Genomic DNA, 27001 nt, shown 5'->3' with positions numbered 1-27001 from the left:
GAAATATTTTTTGTCAGAATTTTCGCTGACAAAATTAACACTGGTTTAACTTTATTTAGATAACATCAAGATTATGAACTTTCCTTTCACTTTTCTTTCAGTAACTTCTGTTGTGCAAATAACAAACACAAGTTCCACTTCAACTTTATCAAACCTCTTTTTGTGACATTTGTCACTAGATTGCACCATCAGTGTGTGCTTTTTCAAAAATAGAGAAAAATGAAATAAAATTTAAAAATCACTTTGCTAGAACGATAACAATGAAGTTCAACCTGTGCAAAAAAAAAAGAAAGAACAAAATGCAGATATTTGGGAAAAATTATGAGCAAGTCAATTTGTGAGAGCTTAAGTCTTATCACTGCATTAGTGGCTGCAATGAGCCTGTTTTGTACTGCACATCTTTTCAAAATGTGGTTGCTGCCACTCTCAAGTCATGCTCAATGTTGAGCTTAGAGCTGTACTTTGTTTTAAGCGAGGCAACAGCAGAAAAGTCCATCTCACAGAGATAGGATGTGGTGAAGGGAAGCAGAATGCCCACAGCCCTCAGTCCAATGAGTGGAACTCCCTCTCTACACCAAGCCAGAATTCACTCAGTGTCTGAGCTGTAAAGCTCAGCTTCAGGGTGGAGTCCGATGTCATCTCGATGAACTGGTCCTCTTCAGCAAAGCTGAAATCAGCAGGTGCTGGTGCAGGGAATGGACCTGTCACCCAGTCATACTGAGCACTGTTGTTTGGGAAATATTTTTGAAAGAATCCTCTCAGGGAGGAGATGTGCTCCTTTAGACATGAAATCACTGTGGTGGCTCCAGAATCACTGGTTTCAACAAATTCACTCAGATTCTCAAAGAAATCAGAATTTCCTTGATCAAGTCACCTGCTCCACATCTCAAGCTTTCGAGTGAATGCACTGATCTTGTCTGCCAGGAAGGTGCTTGTCTCTGCCTTGAAGCTGAAGATTTAATTCATTCAGCTTTCCAAATATATCTGAGATAGGCGAGTTTCATCAGATATTGTTCATCACTAAACTTGCTTGCAACTTCAAGCATAGGCTCATCCTCCAGAAACACCCGAATTTTCTCTCTGAGCTCAAAGACTCGCAACACTTTACCTTGCGAGAGCCACCTAGCTTTGCTGTGAAACAACACATCTGAATGTTCAGCTCCCATCGCCTCACAAAGTGCAGAGAACAGTTGTGCTTTCAGGGGTCTTGTTTTGATGAAATTGACCACACTAACAACATTGGTCAAAATGTCATTTAGGTCAAGGCTAATCTGTCTTGATGCAAACACTTCTCTGTGCATGATACAGTGCGTCCATTGCACATTTGGTGAGACCCTCTTGATTAGTGTCTGCAATCCCTTCATTTTCCCTGCTATGGTCTGTGCACCATCCGTGCAAATGCCTGCACAGTTCTCCCATTTCAGCCCATGTTCTGTCAGGCAACAGTCAAGAAGTCTAAAGCAACGTTCCTGCTGACAGTTTGCACCACATTTTCTCTGAAAGAACTCAAGTGGCTTATTGACGTGACTGGGGTGTAATGTCTCTAAGTGTCTTTTTAAGTTGTTTGGTCTCATACTATCAGCTGCCAGTTTTCAGACATAAAATACACACTGGCCCCTCCTCATCTCCCACCACATTCACTGTGAACCCAAGAGCAAGATAGGCTTCGTCATATTTTCTTTACTTGGTTTTTGGTTGATGACCATCAGCTAAGAGCTTTGTCTTGTTTGTCTCGAGAGCATCACCTGTCTTTCTTTTCATCCCTGTCAAATATCTCTCCATTTTGTGAACCTACAGACTCTGTCTCATGAAAGCACATTTTGTTGATTGTTCCGCTGTGAAAAAGATTCCGACGTCCAATCAGTAGTTCTGTACTACATTCCCCCTGGACACGCCCCCCCCGTCATGCCTCTGTGCCCCCCAGGGGGGGCGCGCCACACACTTTGAGAAACGCTGGCCTACAGGCATCTTAAAGCACTACACAGTAATGATATCGTCACACTGCATGTCACGTTGCATACAACTATTGTAAGTGCACATTAGGTAGATCACAATAATGACACGAGTAGTAAATTAACAAGCAGCATTCATCATCTTGCTATTTGTGTTTGACCTATTGTCTTGAATATGCCATTGTATACCAAAATATAACAGTTGTTTCCATGTACATTATCAGCATTGCAGCTTTAAGTTAAATGATACACAAAACAATAATGTCAAGCTGTTACCCTACTCACAGTCATCTGTGAATATTTACCCATTATATTTGGAAATAGGGAATGTCAAATTTTATTCTTGGGGTGAGGTTTTTATTCATAATAACATTATTGATCAGTCAAATCCATTCCATTATCCAAACCGCTTATCCTGCTCTCAGGGTTGCGGGGATGCTGGAGCCTATCCCAGCAGTCATTGGGCGGCAGGTGGGGAGACACCCTGGACAGGCTGCCAGGCCATCACGCAGGGCCGACACACACGCACGCACGCACGCACGCACACACACATACACACATTCATACCTAGGGACAATTTATTCAGATTCAGACAACTTTATTTATCCCAGAAGGGCAATTCAGTTCCCACAGTCCACCCAGACATACACAAACTCACAGTCGTTATCAGAGCTATTGATGTCCATGGCTCTTTGTGTGCCAATGTTTAGCAACACCCGTCGTTATCAGAGCTATTGATGTGCATGGCTCTTTGTGATCCGATGTTAAGCAATATCTACTTTTCGACTCACACCACCCTCTGGAACACAAACTGAGCGTCATCAGAACTCTGCAACACAGAGCTGACAATGTGCCCAGCAGCACTCAGGCCCAACGGGAAGAACACGAACACTTGAATGGAGCTTTGAAAACCTGCAGCTACCCCAGTTGGACCTTTGTGAAAACTGCAACACGTTCCAAAAAGACCAACCGGGTGAACGATGAGGAGAAAAGGAACAGAAGGAATAACATAGTCATCCTGTGTGTTTCTGGGGTCTCCGAGAAACTCAAGAGAATTTTTAACAAACACCGCATCCCGGTACACTTCAAACCCAGCAACACACTCCGACAAAAACTGGTTCATCCCAAAGACCGTGCACCACACACCCGGAAAAGCAATCTGGTGTATGCTGTACAATTCAATGAGGATTGCACTAACCTATACATAGGAGAAACCAAACAACCACTACACAAATGGATGGCCCAACACAGAAGACCAAACTCCTCAGGATAAGACTACACCTAAAGGAGAAGACACACTCCTTCGAGGACAGCAACGTACACATTTTGGACAGATAAGATAGATGGTTTGAAAGAGGGGTAAAGGAAGCCATCTATGCGAAACTGGAAAAACCATCCCTCAACAGAGGAGGAGGTCTGCGACACCACCTATCTCCCACTTACAATGCCGTCCTTTCATCTCTACCCAGGAGACTCAAGAAGCTTAGCCTCCAAGAACAACAGTCGGTCACTAACGGCTCCAACGACTCATGACCACTGAATGGAGCACTAACGAAGTCGAAACTAACACCCCCAACAACCGTCGCTGCTTAACATCAGATCACAAAGAGCCATGCACATCAATAGCTCTGATAACGACGGGCGTGGCTTAACATCGGAACACAAAAGAGCCACGCATATCAATACCTCTGATAACGACGGGCGTTGCTAAACATCGGCACACAAAGAGCCATGGACATCAATAGGTCTGATAACGACTCCAAAGAGGATAAATATCTTGAGTTTCATCACCAGCCAGTCAGACTAGCTTGGTCTAGTCAGAAAGGCACGAACGGATGAAGCCTCTTGGATGAGAGGCGAAACGTCTTCATGGATGTATACCAAGTCCAGTTGCACTCGATTCAATTCCTTTGGATATCCATATAAGTCAAAAGAATAGAACAATAAATAAACAAATGAAGCATTCCAAGATGCACGCCACATTCTCCCACTACAGTCAGTGAACGCACAGGCCCACAAGCCATATGGAAAACAGACAAGGTATAAACCAACTACTGTGGTTTAAAAGAATATAAAGCATTTATTTAAAATGACTAATCTCAGCATTTAACAGCCCGATGGCAGAAGGAATGAAGGACCGAGAATAGCGATTTGTTTTCCTAGGGGGCACTTTATAGTGCCGGCCTGAGGGCATTACGATGAATTCACTGGACAGGACATGGTCAGATTGGCTAACAATTCCTTTTGCTTTCTGGGCCACACGTTTCTCCCAGAGGGAGCACAAGTCTCTCTGCTGGACTCCGATTATTTTGGAGCAGACCTTAACGATACTGTTTATTCTATTTCTGTCCTCCACAGTCAACCCGTTAAACCATCAAATAGAGGAAAAAGTTAAAAGACTTTCAATAAATGGCTGGTAAAAAATTACATAAAATGGGGTTACAGACATTAAAGGAGTTAAGTTTCTGCATTAAGTGAATTCTTTGTTGTCCACGCTTGACAATTAAATGTGTTCACGTCGAACTTGAGTTGGGAGTTGAACAAGGTTCCCAAGTACTTATAAGTGTCAACAATTAGAACATCCTCGCCATGTATCATGCTAGCTTTGGGCATATCACTGTTCTTCCTAAGATCAATGATAAGTTCCTTAGTTTTTGACACATTAAGGTCAAGGAAGTTATCATTGCACCATCCTTAGTTTTTGACATGTTAAGGTCAAGGAAGTTATAATCACACCAATCAAAAAAAGGCAGGTAGGGCAAAACTGTGATCTGACTCCGAGACCTGAACAAGAGGCAAAAGTGCGGTATCGTTAGAGAATTTCACCAGGTAGCTACCCTCATTAGAAGACCGACAGCTGTCTGTATACAAAATAAAAAGCAGGGGGGAAAGAACGCAACCCTGTGGTGAGCCCCTGTTTGAGACCTGGACATTGGACATGACTCCATTAACTAAAACCTGCTGGGTTCTGTCTGTTAAACAGTTTAAAAGTAACATTAAAAGCTGATCAGGTAAATTAAAATAAGAAGCAAGCCGGTCGATCAAAATGTGAGGTTGCATCTTGTTAAAAGCCGTTTCCTGTCACTGGCATTGAAAGGCCCTGCGTCACGGATGAGAATTGTCTCCAGTTTGATCTGGAGCGTACAGCTGTTTGTGTACATGATGGTTTCGGTGTGGACAGACAACGTCCAATGCTTCGCGATTGTCGTACACTGCTTGCTGTTAGGACACGGTGTTAGGAGGAAAGTAAACAAGTGGTTAAAAATACTGTTAGGAATCATATAAACTAACAATTCAGGGGAATAATTGAAAATCAAGAGCTTATACAACCAAGACATGTGTCCAAAAGTCGGTTTTAAGTCGAATTTTCTCATCATGGATGATTTCTGAAATGCAGTCATTGAAATATAACCACTCGGAGAAATCCTCCGGTCACTTGAGTAAATGCTCTGAAATATCATTGACTCAGGTGAATGGGATTGCAGACTATTATGTCACCCAATTTTACACCATTTTCTGGCACTTATGGACACAATTAACGTAATCTGCACTTGTTGCATTTTGAGTCACTTTCCACCATTTTGTCTGCACAAGTTGATGTTGGATTACGCGAATTGGCTCTTCTGTACTGAAGCATGACACCGGTGGAGTTTCTCAGCTTTGAGTATGTGACGGCACACATTGCTTTTCCAGTAGACCGACCATATGGCATCTAATAGTGTCTCATAAATGATAAAACATGCCTGAAAATAGGGGCGTCCAGGTAGCATAGTGGTTTATTCCATTGCCTACCAACACGGGGATTCTGGTTCGAATCCCCGTGTTACCTCCGTCTTGGTCGGGCATCCCTACAGACACAATTGGCCGTGTTTGCAGGTGAGAAGCCGATGTGGGTATGTGTCCTGGTCGCTGCACTAGCACCTCCTCTGGTCTGTCGGAGTGCATGTTTGGGGGGAAGGCGAACTGGGGAGAATAGAGTGATCCTCCCAGTGCTGCATCCCCCCTGGCGAAACTCCTCACTGTTAGGTGAAAAGAAGCGGCTGGCGACTCCACATATATCGGAGGAGGCATATGGTAGTCTGCAGCCCTCCTCGGATCGGCAGAGGGGCTGGAGCAGCAACCAGGAAGGCTCAGAAGAGTGGGGTAATTGGCCAAGTACAATTGGGGAGAAAAAGGGGGAAACGGCAAAAAAAAAAAAATGCCTGAAACTTTTCTTATCGGCCCTTGAATCTATCATACATTACGTTTGTGGTCCCTTTAATAGATAGAAAACGTAACGTGATTAGCATCACCAAGGCTAAAGGAAGTAAATGACAAAATTTGGCTGTGTGCTTCTCTTTGTCCAACAGCTGTTAAACCAGTCATTTGGATCTCCATTTTTCATTAGATACCATCCATTATCGAGTGACAGAGAACACTGGGGAAATAGAGAGGAGACCAAGTTTGTAAACTAGATTTGAACTTGGAGAGGACTTGGACTGTTCTTTATCCTGCTGAGCATCCGTCCTTCCTCACTTAGTATATCAAACTTTAACAAGAAGGAAAAGGAAACCTAAAGCACTGCCATTGTCATCTATTTGCTCACATCCAGAATGACCTCCAAAAGTAGAACAGGTTCATATTTAAGGTAACATCAACCATGTCATCATTGATAATGATCTCCAATGGGAAGAAATGCAAATATTAAAGGAAGATTAGATATCTTTACATTTATCACTTACATAATTTTCACTTAGTTATTGCTTATCAAGTCTTTGCTAAATAACTGCTCTAAAATAGTATAGTAGTTTTGGTGTGAAGCAAAAAATGCTTTTATATGTTAGTTTCAAGACATTAACACCTTTTAATGTTATAGGCTCAGCTACTTTTATCTTTATTATATTACTGGCATTTGCTCCCTTGCAAGCATTTGCATAAACTTTACAAGTTGCCAAACAGTCTGCAATGGACAGAAGTACAGTGCTAACACAGGTAGAATAAGTTAAAAAAAAGAAGAAAAAACCAACATTTATTAGTGCCCCTGTAATATTTACTGTTTAGCATGTAACCCCACGATAAAGCCACACAAGGGACAAAATTGTATAACCAAGTGAACAGTCTTTACTTTTTCTTCCCTCAGCTGCCTTACATCTCCAGCCGCGCGGTGCAGCTGGGCTCTCTCTACGTGCGAGGACTGAGTCACCTGCTGGGGGCCAACTGTGCCGCCGGCTGCCCGCTGCTGAGCAACGCCCTGATGCCCTGGCACAGCTTCGATGGACGGCTGTTCCATGCCAAGTACTTAATGGCACACTCTGGGACCGAGCACACAGTGCTGTTGGACAGCGATGTGAGTGGAGGGAGAGAAATGAAAGGGACTGCCAGTGGGGTGGTCTGTATATTGGGGTATTTGTATGACATGGTTTCGAGAAGTCTGTTGTTTGTATGTGTGAGGCACATTAACGGAGAGTGCAAGAGTCGTCCTCAGCCTTTTGTGTACTTCTGTGTGTGTTTATATGCTGCATGATTATGAAGTGCATGAGGGGGTTTGCATCTGCTCATGAGTGGCTAACATGCAGTGCCCTTAGAAAGTATTCCCCTCCATTGGTTAGTTGTTTTGCTGTGTGGCAGAGTAAAAAAAAAAAAACACACACACACATATATATATATATATTGTTACGACCCTTGGTCTGGAGAGGGTGCAATAATTAGTGTACTGGGTAACAGTGAGGTGAGGGTACAACACAGTAAGACATAAACGTTTAAATATAATAAAATATAAATATTTATTGACACCATGACAGGATAAGGGAACCGAACGGTTGCCAAAACAATAAACTACTAACAAAAGTAACCCACCCCTGACAGTGCTGAAAAGCACCAAACCCAAAGACAGAAGGTGGCAACCCCTCCTAACCTAGTGTGTCTAACAGAGGTAAGCTACGTGTTGGGATGTTTGCCCATGGGTGTCTTACCTTGATCCCCTTGCCCAAAAGAACTAAAGAACTAAACGCTAAACATAACTCAAAAGTCAAAAATGCAAACAACCGAAAACGGGCCAGACATTACAAACACAAAGTAGCTACAGAGACAAAAGACATCAACACAAAGTTTCCACACACACAAACTAAAATCACACAAACTAAACTAGCTGTCTGGTGAACTGAAGACATGTGGGGGTTTAAATGGGAGACTGCACACAGCTGATGGAAATTGGACAATTTGTTGACTGGTTGATTAGGTGATGAGGAGCACCTGGCGGATACCTGAATGTAGAGTGAGAGTTAAATACAAAAAGGCAACACAAAACAACTATACGGACACAGACACACCCGTGGCCATAACACCCCCACCCATAAAAACAAGCCCCTACAGGCTTGTTAAAAAAAACCCCACAAGATCCAAAAACTGACAATGTGCTACATAACAGTAACATGTGACCAAACAAAAAGGTGGAGCACCTCAGCCACAACCCAAAGGGTCACCACAAGTAGCTCCACTACATCCAAAATGTGACCCAAAAATGGCCAGCACCTTCCCACCAACACATGGTCACCTACAAAGTGGCCCTCAAGCACAACAAGTTACTGACAGACAACACAAAGTAGCACACACACACCGTCATGCTGGCGACCCACGCCAAATGACGTAGCTGCGTTCGACCCACAGGTGAACCAGCTACAACTCGTGACCAAACAAAAAACACCACACAACACGGTCACGGTCGTGACCCATGCCAAACAACGTAGCTGTGTTCGACCTGCAGGTGAACCAGCTACAACTCGTGACCACACAAAATAAAAACACAAAGCACACACACAGTCACAACACAAGATGTGCTAGCATGGACCAGCTGGTGGAGGAGGCATGGTGGAGGTTGAGAGTGCAGCGCACCTCGCACTCACAGCTCTAAGGTCATTGGACCTCGTCTGCTTTGGCACGAAGCTCCGCCACCAGGACCAACACCATGGCAGAGGGTGAAAGGAAGTGGACAAGCAGCCACAACCGTACCCACCACCAAACCAAGAACACACCAACAACACCTGTTAACACCAAACAATAATGAACACTGCTTAAAACCACCCAACACCAAATGTTAACACAGCACACTACAGGAAATGGCAACTAGCCAGACCAAAGCCGCCAATATCCCGGATGAGCCCCCATTTTGTTATGACCCTCGGTCTGGTGAGGGTGCAACAATTAGTGTACTGGGTAACAGTGAGGTGAGGGTGCAACACAGTGAGACATAAGCGTTTAAATATAATAAAATATAAATATTTATTGACACCGTGACAGGACAAGGGAACTGAACGGTTGCCACCTTCTGTCTTTAGGTTTTGTGCTTTTCAGCACTATCAAGGGTGGGTTACTTTTGTTAGCAGTTTATTGTTTTGGCAACCGTTTGGTTCCCTTGTCCTGTCATGGTATCAATAAATATTTATATTTTATTATATTTAAACGTTTATGTCTCACTGTGTTGAACCCTCACCTCACTGTTACCCAGTACAGTAATTGTTGCACCCTAACCAGACCGAGGGTCGTAACATATATATATATATATATATATATATTGTGGTGACCCACATCTATATAACTAGAGACATTCACCTAAGAGGACGGTGTACCTTTAAGGGAAGAGGCGAGGGGTCACATAATGCACTTCCGCTTCCGGTACACAGTTCAGTGTCGTTGTCGAATGTATGACATGCAAAGTTGGAGCTAGTAAACTACCTCGACTACGTCTACTCTCACGTCTCCTGTCTCGTTGTTTTCTAACTCCACATTGGTGACCCCGACGTGATCGAACTACTAATACGAGTATGTCTGACAACGACGACGCCGGTGCTAACAACATGGCTATTGCTGACGCTAGCATTTACACCGCTACTGTGAAGCTACCCGACTTTTGGCAGCATAATCCACGGCCGTGCTTTCAACATGTGGAAGCCCAATTCCAGCTGAGAGGGATAACGCAGAATGCAACGCAGTACTTCCACGTAGTGGTGGCGTTAGACGCATCGACAACGGTGCGAGCAATGACACTGTTGGAAGCTCCGCCAGCTGCTGGCAAGTACGATGCTAGAAAGACATTCCTCCAGAAAATATTTGAACTGTCGGAGCTGGGGAAGGCAGACCGTTTACTGTCCCCGAATGGCCTCGGCGACGGCAAACCGTCCGAGTTAATGGAAAAAATGCTGTCTGTGCTGGGATCGGCTGATCCGGCCTTTCTTTTCACACACATTTTTCTGAGGCAGCTCCCCGCACCTGTACGCACAGCACTGGCCAGTTCTCCTCTCGCTGCCTCCAAGGACTACCGTTCTCTGGCTGCTGAAGCAGACAGGGTTTTCCTGGCCAACCGGCAAAAGTTTGTGCATGCCCTGCTACCCCACAAGACCGGCCCACCACCACCTGTGTACGACTATATGGACACCGCGGCTGCGGTGACAGCCCGCTGCCAACCTGACGACAGGCTCTGTTATTACCATGCCAGGTTTGGGGCAAAAGCAAAACAGTGTCGCAAACCCTGCAGTTACAGGGTTCAGGGAAACGCCAAGGCCGGCGCTCATTAACGGCTATGGGCGCCGGCCATGACTGCAAGCTGTTGTTCATCAGAGACTCCTTGTCGGGCCGGCGGCTGCTGGTTGACTCTGGTGCTCAACGCAGCATACTACCAGCACAAGCTGTGGACATGATGACCGACAGTCACGGCCCCCAGATGGACGCCGCCAACGGCACGTCCATTCGGACGTACGGTATCAGACATGTGGACGTGTGTTTTGGCGGCCGACGTTTCGGCTGGGACTTTGTGATGGCTGCTGTATCCACCCCGCTCCTAGGTGCGGATTTCCTCTGTGCTTTCAACCTGCTGGTGGATGTTAAAAACTGTCGCGTGATTGATGCCGTCTCTTTTGCGTCATACCCCTGCACGCTTGGGGGGGCTGGAGCGCTGTGCCTCGCTAACACACTCTCCACCGGGGATCCATACCAACGCCTGCTCGCAAATTTCCCCGAGCTCACCACACCCACCTTCTCCTCGGCGGTGGCCAAGCACGGCGTGGAACATCATATCACCACAGTGGGCCCCCCAGTTTACGCCCGGGCCCGACGCCTCGACTCGGCCAAGCTCGCAATAGCCAGGGAGGAGTTTTCGACTATGGAGCGCCTCGGCATTGTCCGCCGCTCTGACAGCCCGTGGGCTTCCCCTCTTCATATGGTTACTAAGGCCGACGGGGGTTGGTGCCCGTGCGGGGACTACCGTCGCCTAAACAATGCCACAACCCCCGACCGGTACCCCATACCGCACATACAAGATTTCTCTACCCACCTGGCGGGCGCTGCCATCTATTCCAAAATCGACTTAGTGCGGGGGTATCACCAAGTGCCGGTCCACCCACTGGATGTCCCAAAAATGGCTGTCATCACACCCTTTGGGCTCTTTGAGTTTTTACGTATGCCTTTCGGCCTTAAAGGGGCGGCGCAGACGTTTCAGCGCCTTATGGATTCTGTGCTCCGCGACATGCCATTTTTGTTTGTGTACTTAGACGACATCCTCGTGGCCAGCGCGTCAGCGGAGGAACACATGACGCACGTCAGACAGCTGTTCGACAGGCTCAGCGAACACGGCCTCATCATCAACCCAGCTAAGTGTCAGTTCGGGGAGTCGTCCATCACCTTCCTCGGGCACCACATCACTCCACAGGGGGCCGTTCCCCTCCCTGCCAGGGTTGAGGCTGTCACCATGTTCCCCCGCCCCCGCACTGTACAGTCGCTGCAGGAATTCCTGGGCATGGTGAACTTTTATAACCGTTTCCTGCCCCGTGCCGCCCACATCATGCGTCCCCTGTATGAGGCCCTGCGGGGTAAGAAGTCTAAGGACGAGCTGGACTGGTCTTCGGGGATGGACGAGGCTTTTGTGGCCGCCAAGACCACGCTGGCCAACGCTGCGCTGCTAGCTCACCCGTCGCCTGCCGCCCCCATAGCCCTTACAACGGATGCCTCCGACTACGCCGTGGGGGCCGTGTGTGAGCAGTGGGTGGGGGGGGGGGGCTGGCAGCCGTTGGCGTTCTTCAGTAAACAACTCCGTGAGAGCGAGCGCAAATACAGCACCTTTGATAGGGAACTACTGGGTCTCTTCCTCGCAACCAGACACTTTAGGTTCCTATTGGAGAGCCGACAATTCACCGCTTTCGTGGACCACAAACCGCTGACGTTCTGTATGGCCAAAACCTCAGAACTGTGGTCTGGGCGTCAGCAGCGCCATCTCGCGGCGGTTTCCGATTTTACCACGGACATACAACACGTGTCAGGCAAGGATAACTTCGTCGCTGACTGCCTTTCACGGGCGGTTGTTAACGCCGTTCACTTGGGACTCGACTACGCCGCTATGGCAGCGGACCAAGCCAAGGACGCGACCGTTCAAGGCTACCGGTCGACCCTACGGCGCTACGGCTGGAGGACGTGACGTTCGACGTGGCCAACACCACCCTCCTCTGTGACATCTCCACCGGTCAACCGCGCCCCCTGGTGCCTACTTCCTGGCGGCGCCGAGTTTTCGACACCGTCCACGGCCTTTCCCACCCGGGAGTGAAGGCCTCGACCAAGCTGGTGAGCGTCAAGTTCGTTTGGCCTGGGCTCCGTAAGGATGTTAGAGCCTGGGCCGGCTCGTGTGTGGCGTGCCAACGCGCCAAGGTGCACCGCCATACCAAGGCCCCTTTGGCGCCGTTTGTGGTTCCAGAGAGGCGGTTTGACCACGTCAATGTTGACCTGGTGGGTCCCCTGCTCCCCTCCCGTGGTTATACGTTCCTCCTCACTATTGTGGACAGGGCCACCAGGTGGCCAGAGGCTATTCCCTTGTCCTCCACGACGGCAGCAGAGGTAGCACGGGCGTTCATCGGCTGCTGGGTGGCCCGTTTCGGCACGCCTGGTGACCACGAGCGACCGGGGCTCCCAGTTTACCTCGAAGCTCTGGACGGCGGTCAATGAGCACCTGGGGGTGAAGATCCACCGCACTATGGCGTACAACCCGCAGAGCAACGGACTTTATGAGCGGTTCCATCGGGACATGAAAGCCGCTCTGCGGGCAAGCCTCACTGGCTGCGACTGGATGGACCGGCTCCCGTGGGTCATGCTCGGCCTGCGTTCGGCCCCGAAGGAAGACCTCCAGACCTCCTCCGCTGAGCTGGTGTATGGCCAGCCCCTGCGGGTTCCGGGGGAGTTTCTTCCGGATGCTATTGCTCCCTGGTCGGCTGCCTCTCACCTCAGTGCGTCCCGGAGTGCTGCCGGTGCCTTCGCTCCCGTTCCGATGTCTCAACACTGCCTCCCCCGGTCCTACGTCCCCAAGGATCTGCCATCGGCGAGGTATGTCTTCATTAGGCACGACAGCCATCGCTCCCCGCTGCAGCCCCCATACGACGGGCCCTTCCGCGTCCTGGAGGCGGGGGATAAGAACTTTGTGCTGGACATGGGGGGCAGGCCGGAGCAGGTCGCTATAGACCGTCTCAAGCCCGCTCACTTGGACATTGGGGAGCCAATACAATTGGCCGTACCACCGCGGCGGGGACACCCTCCTAGGTCGGTCCCGGCACCTGCCTCTGTTCCTGCTTCGGCCCCGCCTATGGCTCAGGTTTCGGCCCCATCTGTTTCCCCTCCTGTGAAGCGCAGCCGTTATGGCCGCAGGGTCCGCCCCCCGACTCGTCACCTGTTTTCCCCGTGACTTTGCACTATGTCATTGACTGTTCTGTTGTAGAGTCTATTTTTATGTTCATGACTTGCGCTTTTGCTGTTTTGCATTGTTTTGTGTAGGTGAATTCTGGGGGGGCCTGTGTGGTGACCCACATCTATATAACTAGAGACATTCACCTAAGAGGACGGTGTACCTTTAAGGGAAGAGGCGAGGGGTCAGATAATGCACTTCCGCTTCCGGTACACAGTTCAGTGTCGTTGTCGAATGTATGACATGCAAAGTTGGAGCTAGTAAACTACCTCGACTACGTCTACTCTCACGTCTCCTGTCTCGTTGTTTTCTAACTCCACAATATATATATATATATATATCGGCCCTGTGATGGCCTGGCGGCCTGTCCAGGGTGTCTCCCTGCCTGCTGCCCAATGACTGCTGGAGTAGGCTCCAGCATCCCTGCGACCCTGAGAGCAGGATAAGCGGTTAAGATAATGGATGGATGGATTTTTTTTTTTTCAAATATAAAATGTATTAATTTCTTTCCTTTATTATCCACATAAGTGGAAATTTGCCTTTGGCAAATCGTAGTGTAATCAGATACGTATAACAGTATAAAAATACAATACGATAAGTAAGCAGACAGATAATAGAATACTACAAAATAAATAGACACACAATTAGCAGCATATTTGGCAGCCACATACAAGAATTCAGTCAATTATATATAATAAAAAAAATCAGTTACGAAGGACTCGATAAATGATGGAATAAGGTACAAAGGACCTTTCTATATATAAGTTCTTGGTGTATCTGGGGCCTCTACAGCACCTCCCTGATGGAAGCGGATCAAATTCAGTTTGAAGTGGATGTGAAGGATCCCACAATGTTGCAGAGCTCGTTGGATGAAATGGGGAGAAAATGTACAGCGATCAACAATCTCTTCAACACTTCACAGATTTGGCCTCTTTGGGAGTGTGGCTAGAGAAGTGTGAAGCCACTTCTGAGAAAAGCCAACAAAAGACCCCCTGGGAGAAGATTTTGTGGTCTGATGAGATCCTTGAGAGGAAACTTTCAGTCAGAAAGAGATCTGCGTTTAGGATGAAGATTAATGTTTAAATATAACAGTGACCTAAATCACACAGCAAAAACTACAAGGGAATGGCTTAAGAAGTTTATACTCTGGAATGGCCCAGCCAAAGCCCAAAAGGTTGTATATTTTACAAAACAGGGGTTTCCCATGAGGCATTGTTTGAGACATGATATTTATGTGATGGGAACTCATGGTCGGTGCTACTTCCCATTTCCTTAAACAACTCAGTCAGAATTGATCCCAGATTCTTTGCCAGCCAATACAATTTTGCATGACCTTCCACAGGACAAGGGGAGCCAGAAGAAGTTGTTGAAATATGGTGACCACCAAGCAGAAGTTCACCAGCACAATGTGGTGTGCTCAGCTCACTTCTCTCCCAACTGCCTCCTGATGGAGGCAAAGTTCAGTTCTTGATTTGTGGCAAAACTGGCTGGTTACTTGCTTGCCTCACCAATGAGGTTCCAAATTAGGGCATTGCATAATTAATACCTGAAAAAAATGTACAGCACTCACAGTACAGCACTGTTCAGTTTCAGAGGTGAGTTAGGTGTTTGATAATTTAGTTCCGAAAATGAAATTAGATACTTTTTTAAAAAAGAAAACTAATGTGATAGACTCTGCTACTACTTTCGGCTGCTCCCGTTAGGAGTTGCCACAGCGGATCATCCGTTTCCATCTCTTTCTGGCCTCTGCATCTTCCTCTGTCACACCAGCCACCTGCATGTCCTCTCTCCCCACATCCATAAACCTCCTCCTTGGCCTCCCTCTTTTCCTCTTCCCTGGCAGCTCCATATTCAGCATCCTTCTCCCAGTATACCCAGCATTTTTCCTCCACACATGTCCAAGCCATCTCAATCTTGCCTCTCTTGCTTTGTCTCAAAACCGTTCAACCTGAGCTGTCCCTCTAATATACTCGTTCCTAATCCTGTCCTTCTTCGTCACTCCCAATCAAAATCTTAGCATCTTCAACTCTGCCACATCCAGCTCTGCCTCCTGTCTTTTCCTCAGTGCCACTGTCTCCAAACCATATGGCATAGCTGGTCTCACAACCATCTTGTAAACCTTCCCTTTAACTCTTGCTGGTACCCTTCTGTCGCAAATCACTCCTGACACTCTTCTCCACCCACTTCACCCTGCCTGCACTCTCTTCTTCACCTCTCTTCCGCACTTCCCATTACTTTGGACAGTTGACCCCAAGTATTTAAACTCATACGGCTTCATCACCTCTACTCCTAGGGGTGGCATAGCTCAGGAGGTAGAGTGGGTCGTCTAGTAATTGGAAGGTTGCTGGTTCAATCCCCAGCTCTTCCAGAGAGCATGTCGAAGTGTCCTTGAGCAAGACACTGAACCCCTAACTGTTCCTGATGAGCAGGTTGGTGCCTTGCATGGCAGCCTCCACCATCAGTGTATGAATGTGCGTGAATGGATGAATGTGAGGCACGCATTGTAAAGCGCTTTGAGTGGTCGGTAGACTAGAAAATCACTATATAAATGCAGTCCATTTACCATTTACTCCTTGCATCCTCACCATTCCACTGTCCTCCCTCTTATTCATGCACATGTATTCCGTCTTGCTCCTACTGACTTTGATTCCTCTTCTCTTCAGTGCATACCTCCACCTCTCCAGGCTCTCCTCAACCTGCACCCTACTCTCACTACAGATCACAATGTCATCCGCAAACATCATAGTCCACAGAGAGTCCTGCCTGACCTCATCTGTCAACCTGTCCATCACCATTGCAAACAAGAGAGGGCTCAGAGCTGATCCTTGATCCCACCTCCACCATGAACCCATCTGTCATTCCAACCACACACCTCACCACTGTCACACTTCCTTTATACATATCCTGCACCAGTCCTGTGTACTTCTCTGCAACTCCCGGCTTCCTCATACAATACTACACCTCCTCTCAATGCACTGTCGTATGCTTTCTCTAAATCCACAAAGACACAATGTAACTCCTTTTGGCCTTCTCCATACTTCTCAATCAACATTCTCAAGGCAAACATCGCACCTGTAGTGCTCTTTCATGGCATGAAGCCATACTGCTGCTCGCTAATCGTCACCTCTCCTCTTAACCTAGCTTCTATTACTCTTTCCCATATCTTCATGCTGTGGCTGATCAACTTTATACCTCTGTAGTTGTTACAGTTCTGCACATTGCCCTTATTTTTGAAAATCAGTACCAGTATACTTCTTCTCCACTCCTCTGACATCCTCTCACTTTCCAAGATTGTGTTAAACAATCCAATTAAAAACTCCACTGCCATCTCTCCTAAACACCTTCATGCCTCCACAGATATGTCAACTGGACCAACTGCCTTTCTACTCTTCATCCTCTTCATAGCTGCCCTCACTTCCTCCTTGCTAATCCACCACACTTTCTGGTTCACTATCCCCACATCATCCAACCTTCTCTCCCATTTTCTTCATTCATCAGCCCCTCAAACTACTCCTTCCACCTTCTCAACATACCCTTCTCCCTTGTTAGCACATTTCTATCTCTATCCTTCATCGCCCTTACCTGCTGCACATGCTTCCCAGCTTGGTCTCTCTGTCTAGCCAATCAGTACACATCCTTTTCTCCTTCTTTAGTGTCTAACCTCTCATACAACTCACCATACGCCCTTTCCTTTGCCTTTGCCACATCTGTTCTCGTTCTACGCTGCATCTCCTTGTACTCCTGTCTACTTTCTTCATCTCTCTGACTATCCCACTTTTTCTTTGCCAACCTCTTCATCTGTATACTTCTGCTGTACTTCCTCATTCCACCACCAAGTCTTCTTGTCTTCCTTCCCTTGTCCTGATGACACACCAAGTACCATCCTAGCTGTCTCCCTCAATATTTTGGCAGTGGTTGCCCAGCCATCTGGCAACTCTTCACTACCACCTAGTGTCTGTTTTAACTCCTCGCTGAACTCCAAACAACAGTCTTCCTTCTTCAACTTTCACCATTTGATCCTTGGCTCTCCCTTCACTCTCTTCCTCTTCTTGGTCACCACAGTCATCCTACATACCACCACCCAATGCTGCCTAGCTACGTTCTCCCCTATCACCACCTTGCAGTCTCCAATCCCTTTCAGATCACGCCTTCTGTGTAAGATATAGTCCACCTGTGTGCACTTTCCTCCACTTTTATATGTCACCCTGTGTTGTTTCCCTCTTCTTGAAATATGTATTCACCACAGCCATTTCCATCCTTTTTGCAAAATCCACCATCATCTGTCCTTCCACATTTCTCTCCTTGACACCATACCTGCCCATCACCTCTGTTCCCTTCACCAATATTCCTATTGCAGTCCACTTCAAACACCACTCTCTTCCCTTGCGGTACCCTCTCCACCACTTCATCTAACTCACTCCAGAATTCTTCCTTCTCTTCCATCTCACACCCAATTTGTGGGGCATTTGTGCTGATGACAACTAATGTGATAGACTACTTTGGATAAATATAATAATATGCAGGGTTCCCACACATCCTGGAAATTTATAGACTAGTTTTCTAGTCATGGAAAACACCTTGCAAATGATAAAACTGATCAAATGTCTTGGAAACATTTATCAGTCATGGAAGATTGCAAAGTTAATGTCTTTATGCATGCTCAATAATCCAGAAAGATTATTATAAAGGTAAGAAAACCAAAGAAAGAAAATTGAATCAGTTCACCTGGACACTTTTATTGAGAGAAATGTTTCATCACTCATCTAAGTGACCTCTTCGGTCTCTGAAGAGGTCACTTAGATGAGATGATGAACTAATTCAACTGTCTTTCTTTGATTGCAAAGTTAAGTTATAAAATGATGGCATATTTTTAGCTGAATTTTTAGTTGGTGAGATTGCACATCAGTGTTTGACGTTTTGGCTGGATGTTCAGTGACCAGCTAAAATTTACACAGTCCATCTAGAGACCGTTCTTAGGCTTCCACTGATACTGAATAATATGACCTTGCATGAGAAACAGCTATCATGTATCTCCCAAGCAAAAGTCATGGAAAATGTCTTTGAAAGGTCCTGGAAAATGAGTTTCTAAAAATGGTGGAATCCCTGAAATTGCTGAAATAACCCTGAAATTGCAGGAGAAATAAATCATCTGTGGTATGACCTGAAAATTGCTGTCCACCAACACTCTCCATCTAATTTGGCAGAGTTGGAATAACTTCACATTGAGGGATGGCAACAGTTACAACATTTAACTGTGCAATGCTTATAGAGACATGTCCAGAGACATACAGCTGTATTTGCTGCCAAAGACTTGTACATCGAGGAAACCAAACAGACGCTGGCCAAGAGAATGGCACAACACAGAAGAGCTAACACGTCAGGCCAGGACTCCGCAGTCTACACCCATCTACAGGCCAGTGGCCACTCCTTCAATGATGAGGATGTGCACATCCTTGATAGGGAGGAACGCTGGTTTGAACGGGGAGTCAAAGAGGCCATCTCTGTGAAGAGGGAACGACCATCCCTTAACTGGGGGGGGGGGGACTAAAAGTACATCTCTCGCCATCTTACAATACTATGATTGCAACTACTATTCCCCAATCCTCTGTGAATAGTACACATTGCCATTGAATCTCTAATTAATGGTCATGGCAATTTGCATATGAAACTGATCATTGTTTTCAGTCGTTATGCCACTGTATTGTTTATAAGGGTGGGGATACCTGCAGACAGTTGAGGTCACTTAGATGAGTGATGAAATGTTTCTCTCTCAATAAATGTTGTGTCCAGATGAACTGATACAACTTTCTGTGATTTCCTTACGTGGATTATTGAGCATGCATAAGGACATTTACAAAGTACTGACACATTCTGAAAACTTTTGTACATGAGAAATGTAGGGCTTTCATTTTTGAAAATCAAATATTCTTGAATAAAGAAATGTTTTTGCTTCATGAATGTGTTATAAATAGTTTGGGAAGTGGATTGGGGTAATGAACTTTCTGAAGGCACCTTATTACAACCATACTCTATCTAGTATGGTTGTAATAGAGATGAGGGTGGCCCGTGCACACATGCATGTGATTGATTGAATGTATGAAGTGTAAGTATGTATGAGGTAATCATCTATCCATCTCCTTCTCTAGGCCTCCTGTCTGTCTCTTTTCCTCTGCCTGAGGGAGAAGGTCCTAGACGTTTGTAAGAAGAGAGACAGAGCCCTGCTGTCCAAACCCAGACCCAGAATCAGCACATATGAATTGTCTCCTAAAGCCACAGAAGGGCCTACACATGGAGATGGACGTCGGGTTGGTTATGCTCATGCAGGTGAGCGAATTTGATTAACTGATATCTGTGCCAATTTTCTTTGCCACCTTCTGCCCAAGACAGATTTTAATGATGAAAATTGTCTGGTTTTGCTTAACTGTATTCCTGTTTCTGTATGTACAACTGTACAAAACCTGTGTATGTAAGTTAGTATGTCTGTCATTTTGGGATGGCCTACTGGCATCAGTTCATATTTGAAACATCACCAAAGCTCTTGAATGTGCAACTGAAAAAAGTTTTGTCCATACAGAAGTTACAACAAATAAGGGACTAAAATTTCTTTGAAGTAAGAAGAAATGGCTTATAGGTTTTAGAAAATATTTAAGAATAAGCAAGATTCCGTATTGCAATCAATGTTATTCCTATTTTCAAGTATTTTCATTTTAATCATGAACATAATTTCTTAAATGGAACATCCTTGCCAAAGAAGTCATGATGTTGTAATGTCTTAATGCATGCTCAATAATTCAAGTAAGGAAATTACAGAAAGTTGAATCAGTTCATCTGGACACAATGTTTATTGAGAGAAACGTTTCATCACTCATTTAAGTGACGCTTCAGTCTCAACGGTGGGGATACCTGCAGTCAGCTGAGACTGAAGAAGTATTTAGATGAGTGATGAAACATTTCTCTCAATAAATGATGTTGTAGTGTTTTTTAAGGCTCAAGTAATTCAGTTTTTTTCCTTTTAGTTTGCTAAGCAATGCAGCCCAAAACTCATGGAGAAGTAAAAAGGCCTCCAGTGTTCACAGTGGCTGAAAATCCCTTGAGATATCTGGCGCTGGTATCGATAACTGCATTGTGGGTTTGAAACTTAACTCTCATGTAATATCTAATTACTGTCTCCATATAAAAAAGAAAAAAACTGATGAAAACCCTGAAGCAAAATGGTTTTTAGCATTTTAACCTGACAGTTGTAGAATATGTGGTTGTAGTTCTTTGGTGCCCCTCAAAGAACCACATTACCCAGAGGGCCGCACTATAATGAGCTCCATGTGTGTTGTGGCCACACACATACCACCATGCGCGTGCACACACATTTGGCTCCTAGACATGCTTTGTCAGTGCAGTAGTAATAGTAGGTTTCTGTTTATAGGCTGGGAGAGCTCTATTTTAAGACACACAACAAGACTGACTGATTACAGACTTCTTTCTGTCTCTGTCTCTCTTTCTCACTGTCTCTCTTCCTATCTTACTCCCTCTGGGTCTTCTGTTCTCTGCCATTATTTTTCGATCTCCCTCTTTTCTCTGTTTTTTTTTTAATTATATCTGTTATACTTATTTTTTCCATCATATCATTATTGTCTTTAAAAGAAACAGATTGAATGAAAGAAACAAGGAACAAACAAAGGCAGATAGAGGATGATTGATGACTCAAGGATGGGGAAAGCATTACCCATATCCCTTTCCTGATTTACCCAGCTGAATATTTCCTCACTTATACATAAAGCTGAACCAATGAGCATTTGATCACCATCCTGCTTCTCAAACCAACAAGCTCCATGCTTGCCAACATCTCATACAAATATCTACCTCTACAAATACACTCACATATCAACTCATCTTCTCATAAGCACCTCTCTTACATGAGTTAGTGGAGTAAAAGGCCACAGGAAAGCTTGCATGTGCTGTAATTCTTTTAGCTTTCAGGCTATTTTAGCTGGGAGATTGGCTCCCTGTGATGGTATTTCCTTGTTAGAAACTAAATTCTGCAGTCTCGCTGTGGATCAAAGGTCGCTGATAGAAAACTAAATGAAAAACAGTTAGCAGTAGGTTGTGAAACCTTGAACTGATTGTTGTTATTTGATCAGTGCACAGTTCTGCGGACCCAGTGACTTTCACGTTCTGTGCTACCATTTCTAGACTGTGTGCCATCTTGGCGAAGAGACCCTGACTTGTGCTGGACTGTCTGCTTTCTGTCCAAGTCAACTTCTGCGGGTCTCATGAGGATGTTTCTGGGTTTATAGATGGAACATGATACACACTTTATACCTCAATGTCTCATTTTTGCCAGACTCAGACACCAATCATTACTACAGAGTTTGGGGAAATTGAGCATGTGTGTATGTGTGCACGTGAGTGTGTATGCTTGTGTGTGTATGTGTGTGTGTGTGGGGGGGGGAGAGCGAGCGAGTGTGTGCGTGAGAGTAGCAGTGGCGCTATGTGGTATCGTTGAGGGCCCAGTTTGGTTTATGTTTGGAAGCAGCTCTGATGTTTAGTCTCCTCAGCAAATATCCTACGGCCAGCGTACCCTCACAATTACACTTCATAAGCACATCAAATTGCTGCACTTAGATGAAAATGTTCAATCTGTAAAAAGAGAGTGAACAACCTTATTTTTCCAGATTTGTGTGAGTGTTTAGTGTTATTTTAAAAGGGCTTTGTACATCCATAATGACGCTGAACTTGTTCAAAGGTGTATTGTGAAGGACACACTAATGGTTCAAAATACTTATCAGTGGAATAGACAGCAATAGCACAACAATAGCTGGTTAAGTGATTGGCCCATCATGACTCTCTTGTGCATGACTTGAATTTATTTGCTTTGCTCTGCCTCCCTTAAAAGCGGTGAGTTGGTATGATGGTGGCCTGAACTTTTTTTAAAAGCTAAAGCTTGCTTTCAGTGCCAAACACAGCCCGAGAATGTCTTTATGTATGCTCAATAACTCAGGTAAGAAACTCAAAGAAAGTTGAATCAGTTCATCTGAACACAACGTTTATTGAGAGAAACATTTCATCACTCATATAAGTGACCTTTTCACTCTAAACTGACTGCAGGTATTCCCACCTTTATAAACGATTCAGTTGCATAATGACCGAAAACGATCGGTTTCATATGCAAATTGCCATGACCAATGACCGTTAACTAGATTTTCAATGGCCATGTGTACTATTCACAAAGGATTTGGGAACGTTTGCAATCACAGCATTGTAAGGTGGCAACAGATATACTCTTATGCCCCCCCCCTTAGGCCCGCCCTCGCCTACGTGCATATGAAACTAACTTAACTAAGAGTACATCTGTTGCCATTTTACAATGCTGTGATAGCAGCTATTCCCCATTCCTATGGGAATAGTACACATGGACATCATAACTCTGTTTAATGGTCACAGCAATTTGCATATGAAACCGATCGCTGGTTTTGGTCAGTATGCCGCTGTACTGTTTATAAGGGTGGCGATACCTGCCCTCAGCTGAGACTGAAGAGGTCTCATGAAACTCCCTCTCTCCCACTAAATGTTGGTCTGGGATACTGTTCCTACTGTTTTGTACACTGTGTTTATCAACCTCAACATAGGTTTATGTCTCTTTTTTCAGGAAATCTTGCAGGTGGCAGTGATGAATGGAGGAGGAAGGAAGAGAGGAGAGGAAAATATCAACCCAGAGTTGAATGGGGGATGAGAGAGGGGATGAGAGGAGCGCAAAGTAGATTCCAAAATAGAGAGGAATTAATGGAGAAAAGAGGTCAAAGAGGAGGAGAGAGAGGAGGAGATAACCAGTCAGGGGCCCCTCAGCAGCTTGCTTTTCATCCCCAGTTTTATCCTGACTACAGCGATGGAAGGTTATTGAACATGAGTCCTCTTCCAGCACAGACCAGAGGTCGAACTAGACACCCTACCAGAAGGAGATAGCAGCTTGCTCCTTGGTAATACCAGCATGACTGTGAAACTTTACCAGTGAGTTGTCAGTAGCCACAAATACGATATGTCAGTGTACCAGTATTTAAAACTTTATTGGTTTTGGGCAGTTCTTATTTGCTCAGTTTGTAATGATAAGCTTTGTTTTGCATGTGTTTCTGCTCTTCTTGTCGCCTCCTATCATCTGTTCTCTTCTCCAGGTGGTCCAAGCCTCCTGCCCCAGGAACTGGGTGAGTGGAGAAGAATAAGGAGGGGAGAGGAATTGAGAAGATGAAAGGAGGGGAGGGATTGTGGGGAGTGGAAAGAAACGTGAGGCTGGATGAAGACATGATGAAAGGAGAGAGGGGTCAATTTACCCTGAACAAACTGATTTAGTGAATCACCCAACAGGACTGTTTGTCTAAAGGATGGAGTGGGAACACAGATGGGGAATAACATGAGGCCGAATGGAGAGATTAAGATTGCTTTATACAAGGGAAGCCAAGTCTCTCTCTGTGCATTACTCATATATGCACACATATATCCCCATAAAATAAGTTACCTTCAGTGTAGCAGGTCTTACAGGTTATCAGTTTCTTTGGTTACTGAAGATGTAATACAACTACCTGCCCATATATTTACACATTCACAGCTGGAATACTATTTGTGGCAAGGATCAAACCTGTCAGTTATTAGACACCCTTGCTACCTGTAGGCCAGCTTACTGCTTCTTGATGAAAGAGAGAAAATGGTTGATACAAAGCAGGATTCACCAAATAAACACAGATGCAGGCTGCTTCAAACATGACATGCTGAGTAGTGGCTTAAAGTTTAATCCTTAAATCTACTTTTTTTCTGTTATCTTTTGAGAAAGAGGCTCTTCAAGACATAGTGTATACAATGACAGAGTAATCTCAGTTGCTACTGGGTTCAGCTGAAAGTGCTTCTGACTTTGGTATCGGTTGTCAACTAAAGCAGGATATGCATGATCCTATATCAGAAGATCATGCAGTATTTGTATCCATTACACGACGTCACATGTTAATGTAAATAATCATAAAGAAATGTGTTAATTTTTCTGTTCCTTTCATGAAATAATAGACCTTTATAAATGAGTAAAATGGATTTATTTCAGCCTATCTTGACTGGTGACTAAAAGTCATGGACTATTGTTCCTAAAAACCGATCAGGGTTTCATCAATTAACATGTTCTCAATCAGTTTTTCCAATGTTATCTGTCTTTTCCAGAAATGATTGTGGGTTTTAGTGTTTTTACAGTCAGTATCATTCAGCATACACATCATTGCAGAAGCTTTGTCATTGGCTTGTTTTGAACATCCTTCAAGATGTATTTAGCATCATCATTAACTCTTGACATTAACACCCATTAGTACATTTTAGCATGGCAAATAACGGCCAAAGCCCTAGAACCCAAATTCAACATGTTCAGTCAAAAGTCCAATATCAGAGTGAGAGGAGTGGAAATCTCAAGTCACATAAATGGAAGTAAGAAACTTAAGTGACCATGTGAATTCCATGTAGGAGAATGTATGGAAAATGCTTGATCATGCTGTTCTCAGAATTGCAGTAAGGATGATAGTTAAAACATTGTTTGCCTGTCAAGATGGTCATTGTGAGTTTATGGGTATTAGCTTCTAGACCAATTGGCTTTTGGTGTGGGTGACAAATTCTGATTATCTCCATCAGCCGGTAGCCTGGAGGGGATTATGTGTTTGGTCGTGCGTGCATGTGTGTGCGCACACATGCATGTCTTTCCATGGCTAATCTCACAAACTACTGGACTTATCAGCGTAATTTTTTTTTTTTGTGCAGTTATGACTGTATGACAAAGAACCCAATTTCCCCTGGGGGATGAATAAAGTATTCCAGTTCTCATTCTCATTCTCTTGTGGTTGCGGTCTGTGTAAGTTGTAGTTGTTTTATACCTTTTTTGGAGGAACCGAAAAAAAAGACCATTACAGTAATCTAATCTACTGGAAACAAAGGCATGGAGAAGTTTTTCCAGTTTTTGACCTAAATCCTCTAATTCTTGCTATGTTTTAAAGATGATAACATGCTGACTTATTTACTGTTTCCATCAAATTTTAGTTCTGAGTCTAAATATACCAAGACTTCTGGCTTGACTTGTAGTCTTCATTTACAGGCATTCAAGATGAGCGCTAACTTTTAGCCTCTCTTTCCTATGACCAGAAATACTGGTTTAAGTTTTTTTCTATTTAATTGGAGGAAGTTTTGGCACATATAGTTATTGATTTGTTCAAAGCAGCTGCGTAACAAATATATTGGGCCGTAATCACTAGGTGAAAGAGCTGTATAAATCTGAGTATCATCTGTGCAAATGCAATAAGCAATTATGTCATTTTGCATAACTTGACCTAACAGGAGCATGTAAAGGTTGAATAAAAGTGGCCCAAGGATTGTAGTCTGAACAAAAACCAAAACTTTTCTTTATTGTCACCTTACATCTCTAAACTAACAACTTCTATTAGCCTCTTTATAATTTTCAAACTAAATAGTGTGTTTTTGTGTCATTTATGAGAGCACTGGATTTGGGTCTGAGTTTGGATGCAAGCAGGTTGCGCTGCCCCTGTGGTCTTGACACTTATTGAACACATCAATGACTTTTCAGGTCCCGTAATGAAAAACTATGAAGTATGCCTATTGGAATTTTGTTTTGGTTGACAACACTAAAATGGAAAGCAAACAGACATGGTCAAATCCAGTAGCAGCAAGAAACATTTTGAATTCAAATAACATTGCAAGAGATCTATTTATCTTGTAACGGGTATCCAACAGATATCTTGTAAGGAAAGCTAAGCATACCTATTTACATTTTCTTAATGTGTCAGCTGTGTTCAGCAGAAACCTCACATCTCCAAAAACAGCTTAGAGGAAGTGGAAAATGCTGTTAAATTTACCCGTTGTTTATTTTTAGTTTATTCTGCACTCTCTAATGCAATGGCCCTAGGTCATTAAACATTTGACACATGTCTAGTGAGAGGGGAAAGTCTCATTACTTACCTTTGATAGATTCGTCACAGGCTACAATGTGTTTTGTATAACAATTTTAGATGCTAAATTTAAATCAAACCAAAGGGGCTTGATGATAAATATATCGACTTTTCTGACTGGATATGACCACACTGCCTATCTTGGATTTCGTTTTTATCCAGGGCAGCTGAGCTTAAGAGAGGTTTTGATTTAGCTAGGGGGATATGGGTGTGTGTGTGTGTGTGTGTGTGTGTGTGTGTGTGTGTCTCTGTGTGTGTGTCTCTGTGTGTGTGTCTCTGTGTGTGTGTCTCTGTGTGTGGTTGTGTGTGTGTGCGTGCGTGCATGTGAGAGAGTGTGAGAGAGTTTGGAGTAGTTGTGGTGAGTGGAAAGGGTTTGGGTGGGT

At 44.8% G+C, this 27001-nt stretch overlaps 1 protein-coding gene across 1 annotated transcript in view; it reads left to right on the top strand.

Moving 5' to 3' along the window:
* Positions 1 to 25985, top strand: part of fam120b (family with sequence similarity 120B) — a 54636-nt gene extending 28651 nt beyond the window's left edge. Inside the window, exons 12-15 of the mRNA XM_056278653.1 lie at positions 7072 to 7278; positions 19791 to 19968; positions 23288 to 23615; positions 23808 to 25985. Coding sequence (XP_056134628.1) covers positions 7072 to 7278; positions 19791 to 19968; positions 23288 to 23601 — 699 coding nt within the window. The 3' untranslated portion in view covers positions 23602 to 23615; positions 23808 to 25985. The remainder of the gene's footprint in view (positions 1 to 7071; positions 7279 to 19790; positions 19969 to 23287; positions 23616 to 23807) is intronic.
* Positions 25986 to 27001: the final 1016 nt, after the last annotated feature.

Source organism: Lampris incognitus, chromosome 4, assembly GCF_029633865.1.
Source record: "Lampris incognitus isolate fLamInc1 chromosome 4, fLamInc1.hap2, whole genome shotgun sequence".
NCBI classification, from domain to species: Eukaryota; Metazoa; Chordata; class Actinopteri; order Lampriformes; family Lampridae; genus Lampris; species Lampris incognitus.
Note: the sequence above shows the minus strand (reverse complement) of the source record. Positions and strands in the feature narration are given on the sequence as shown.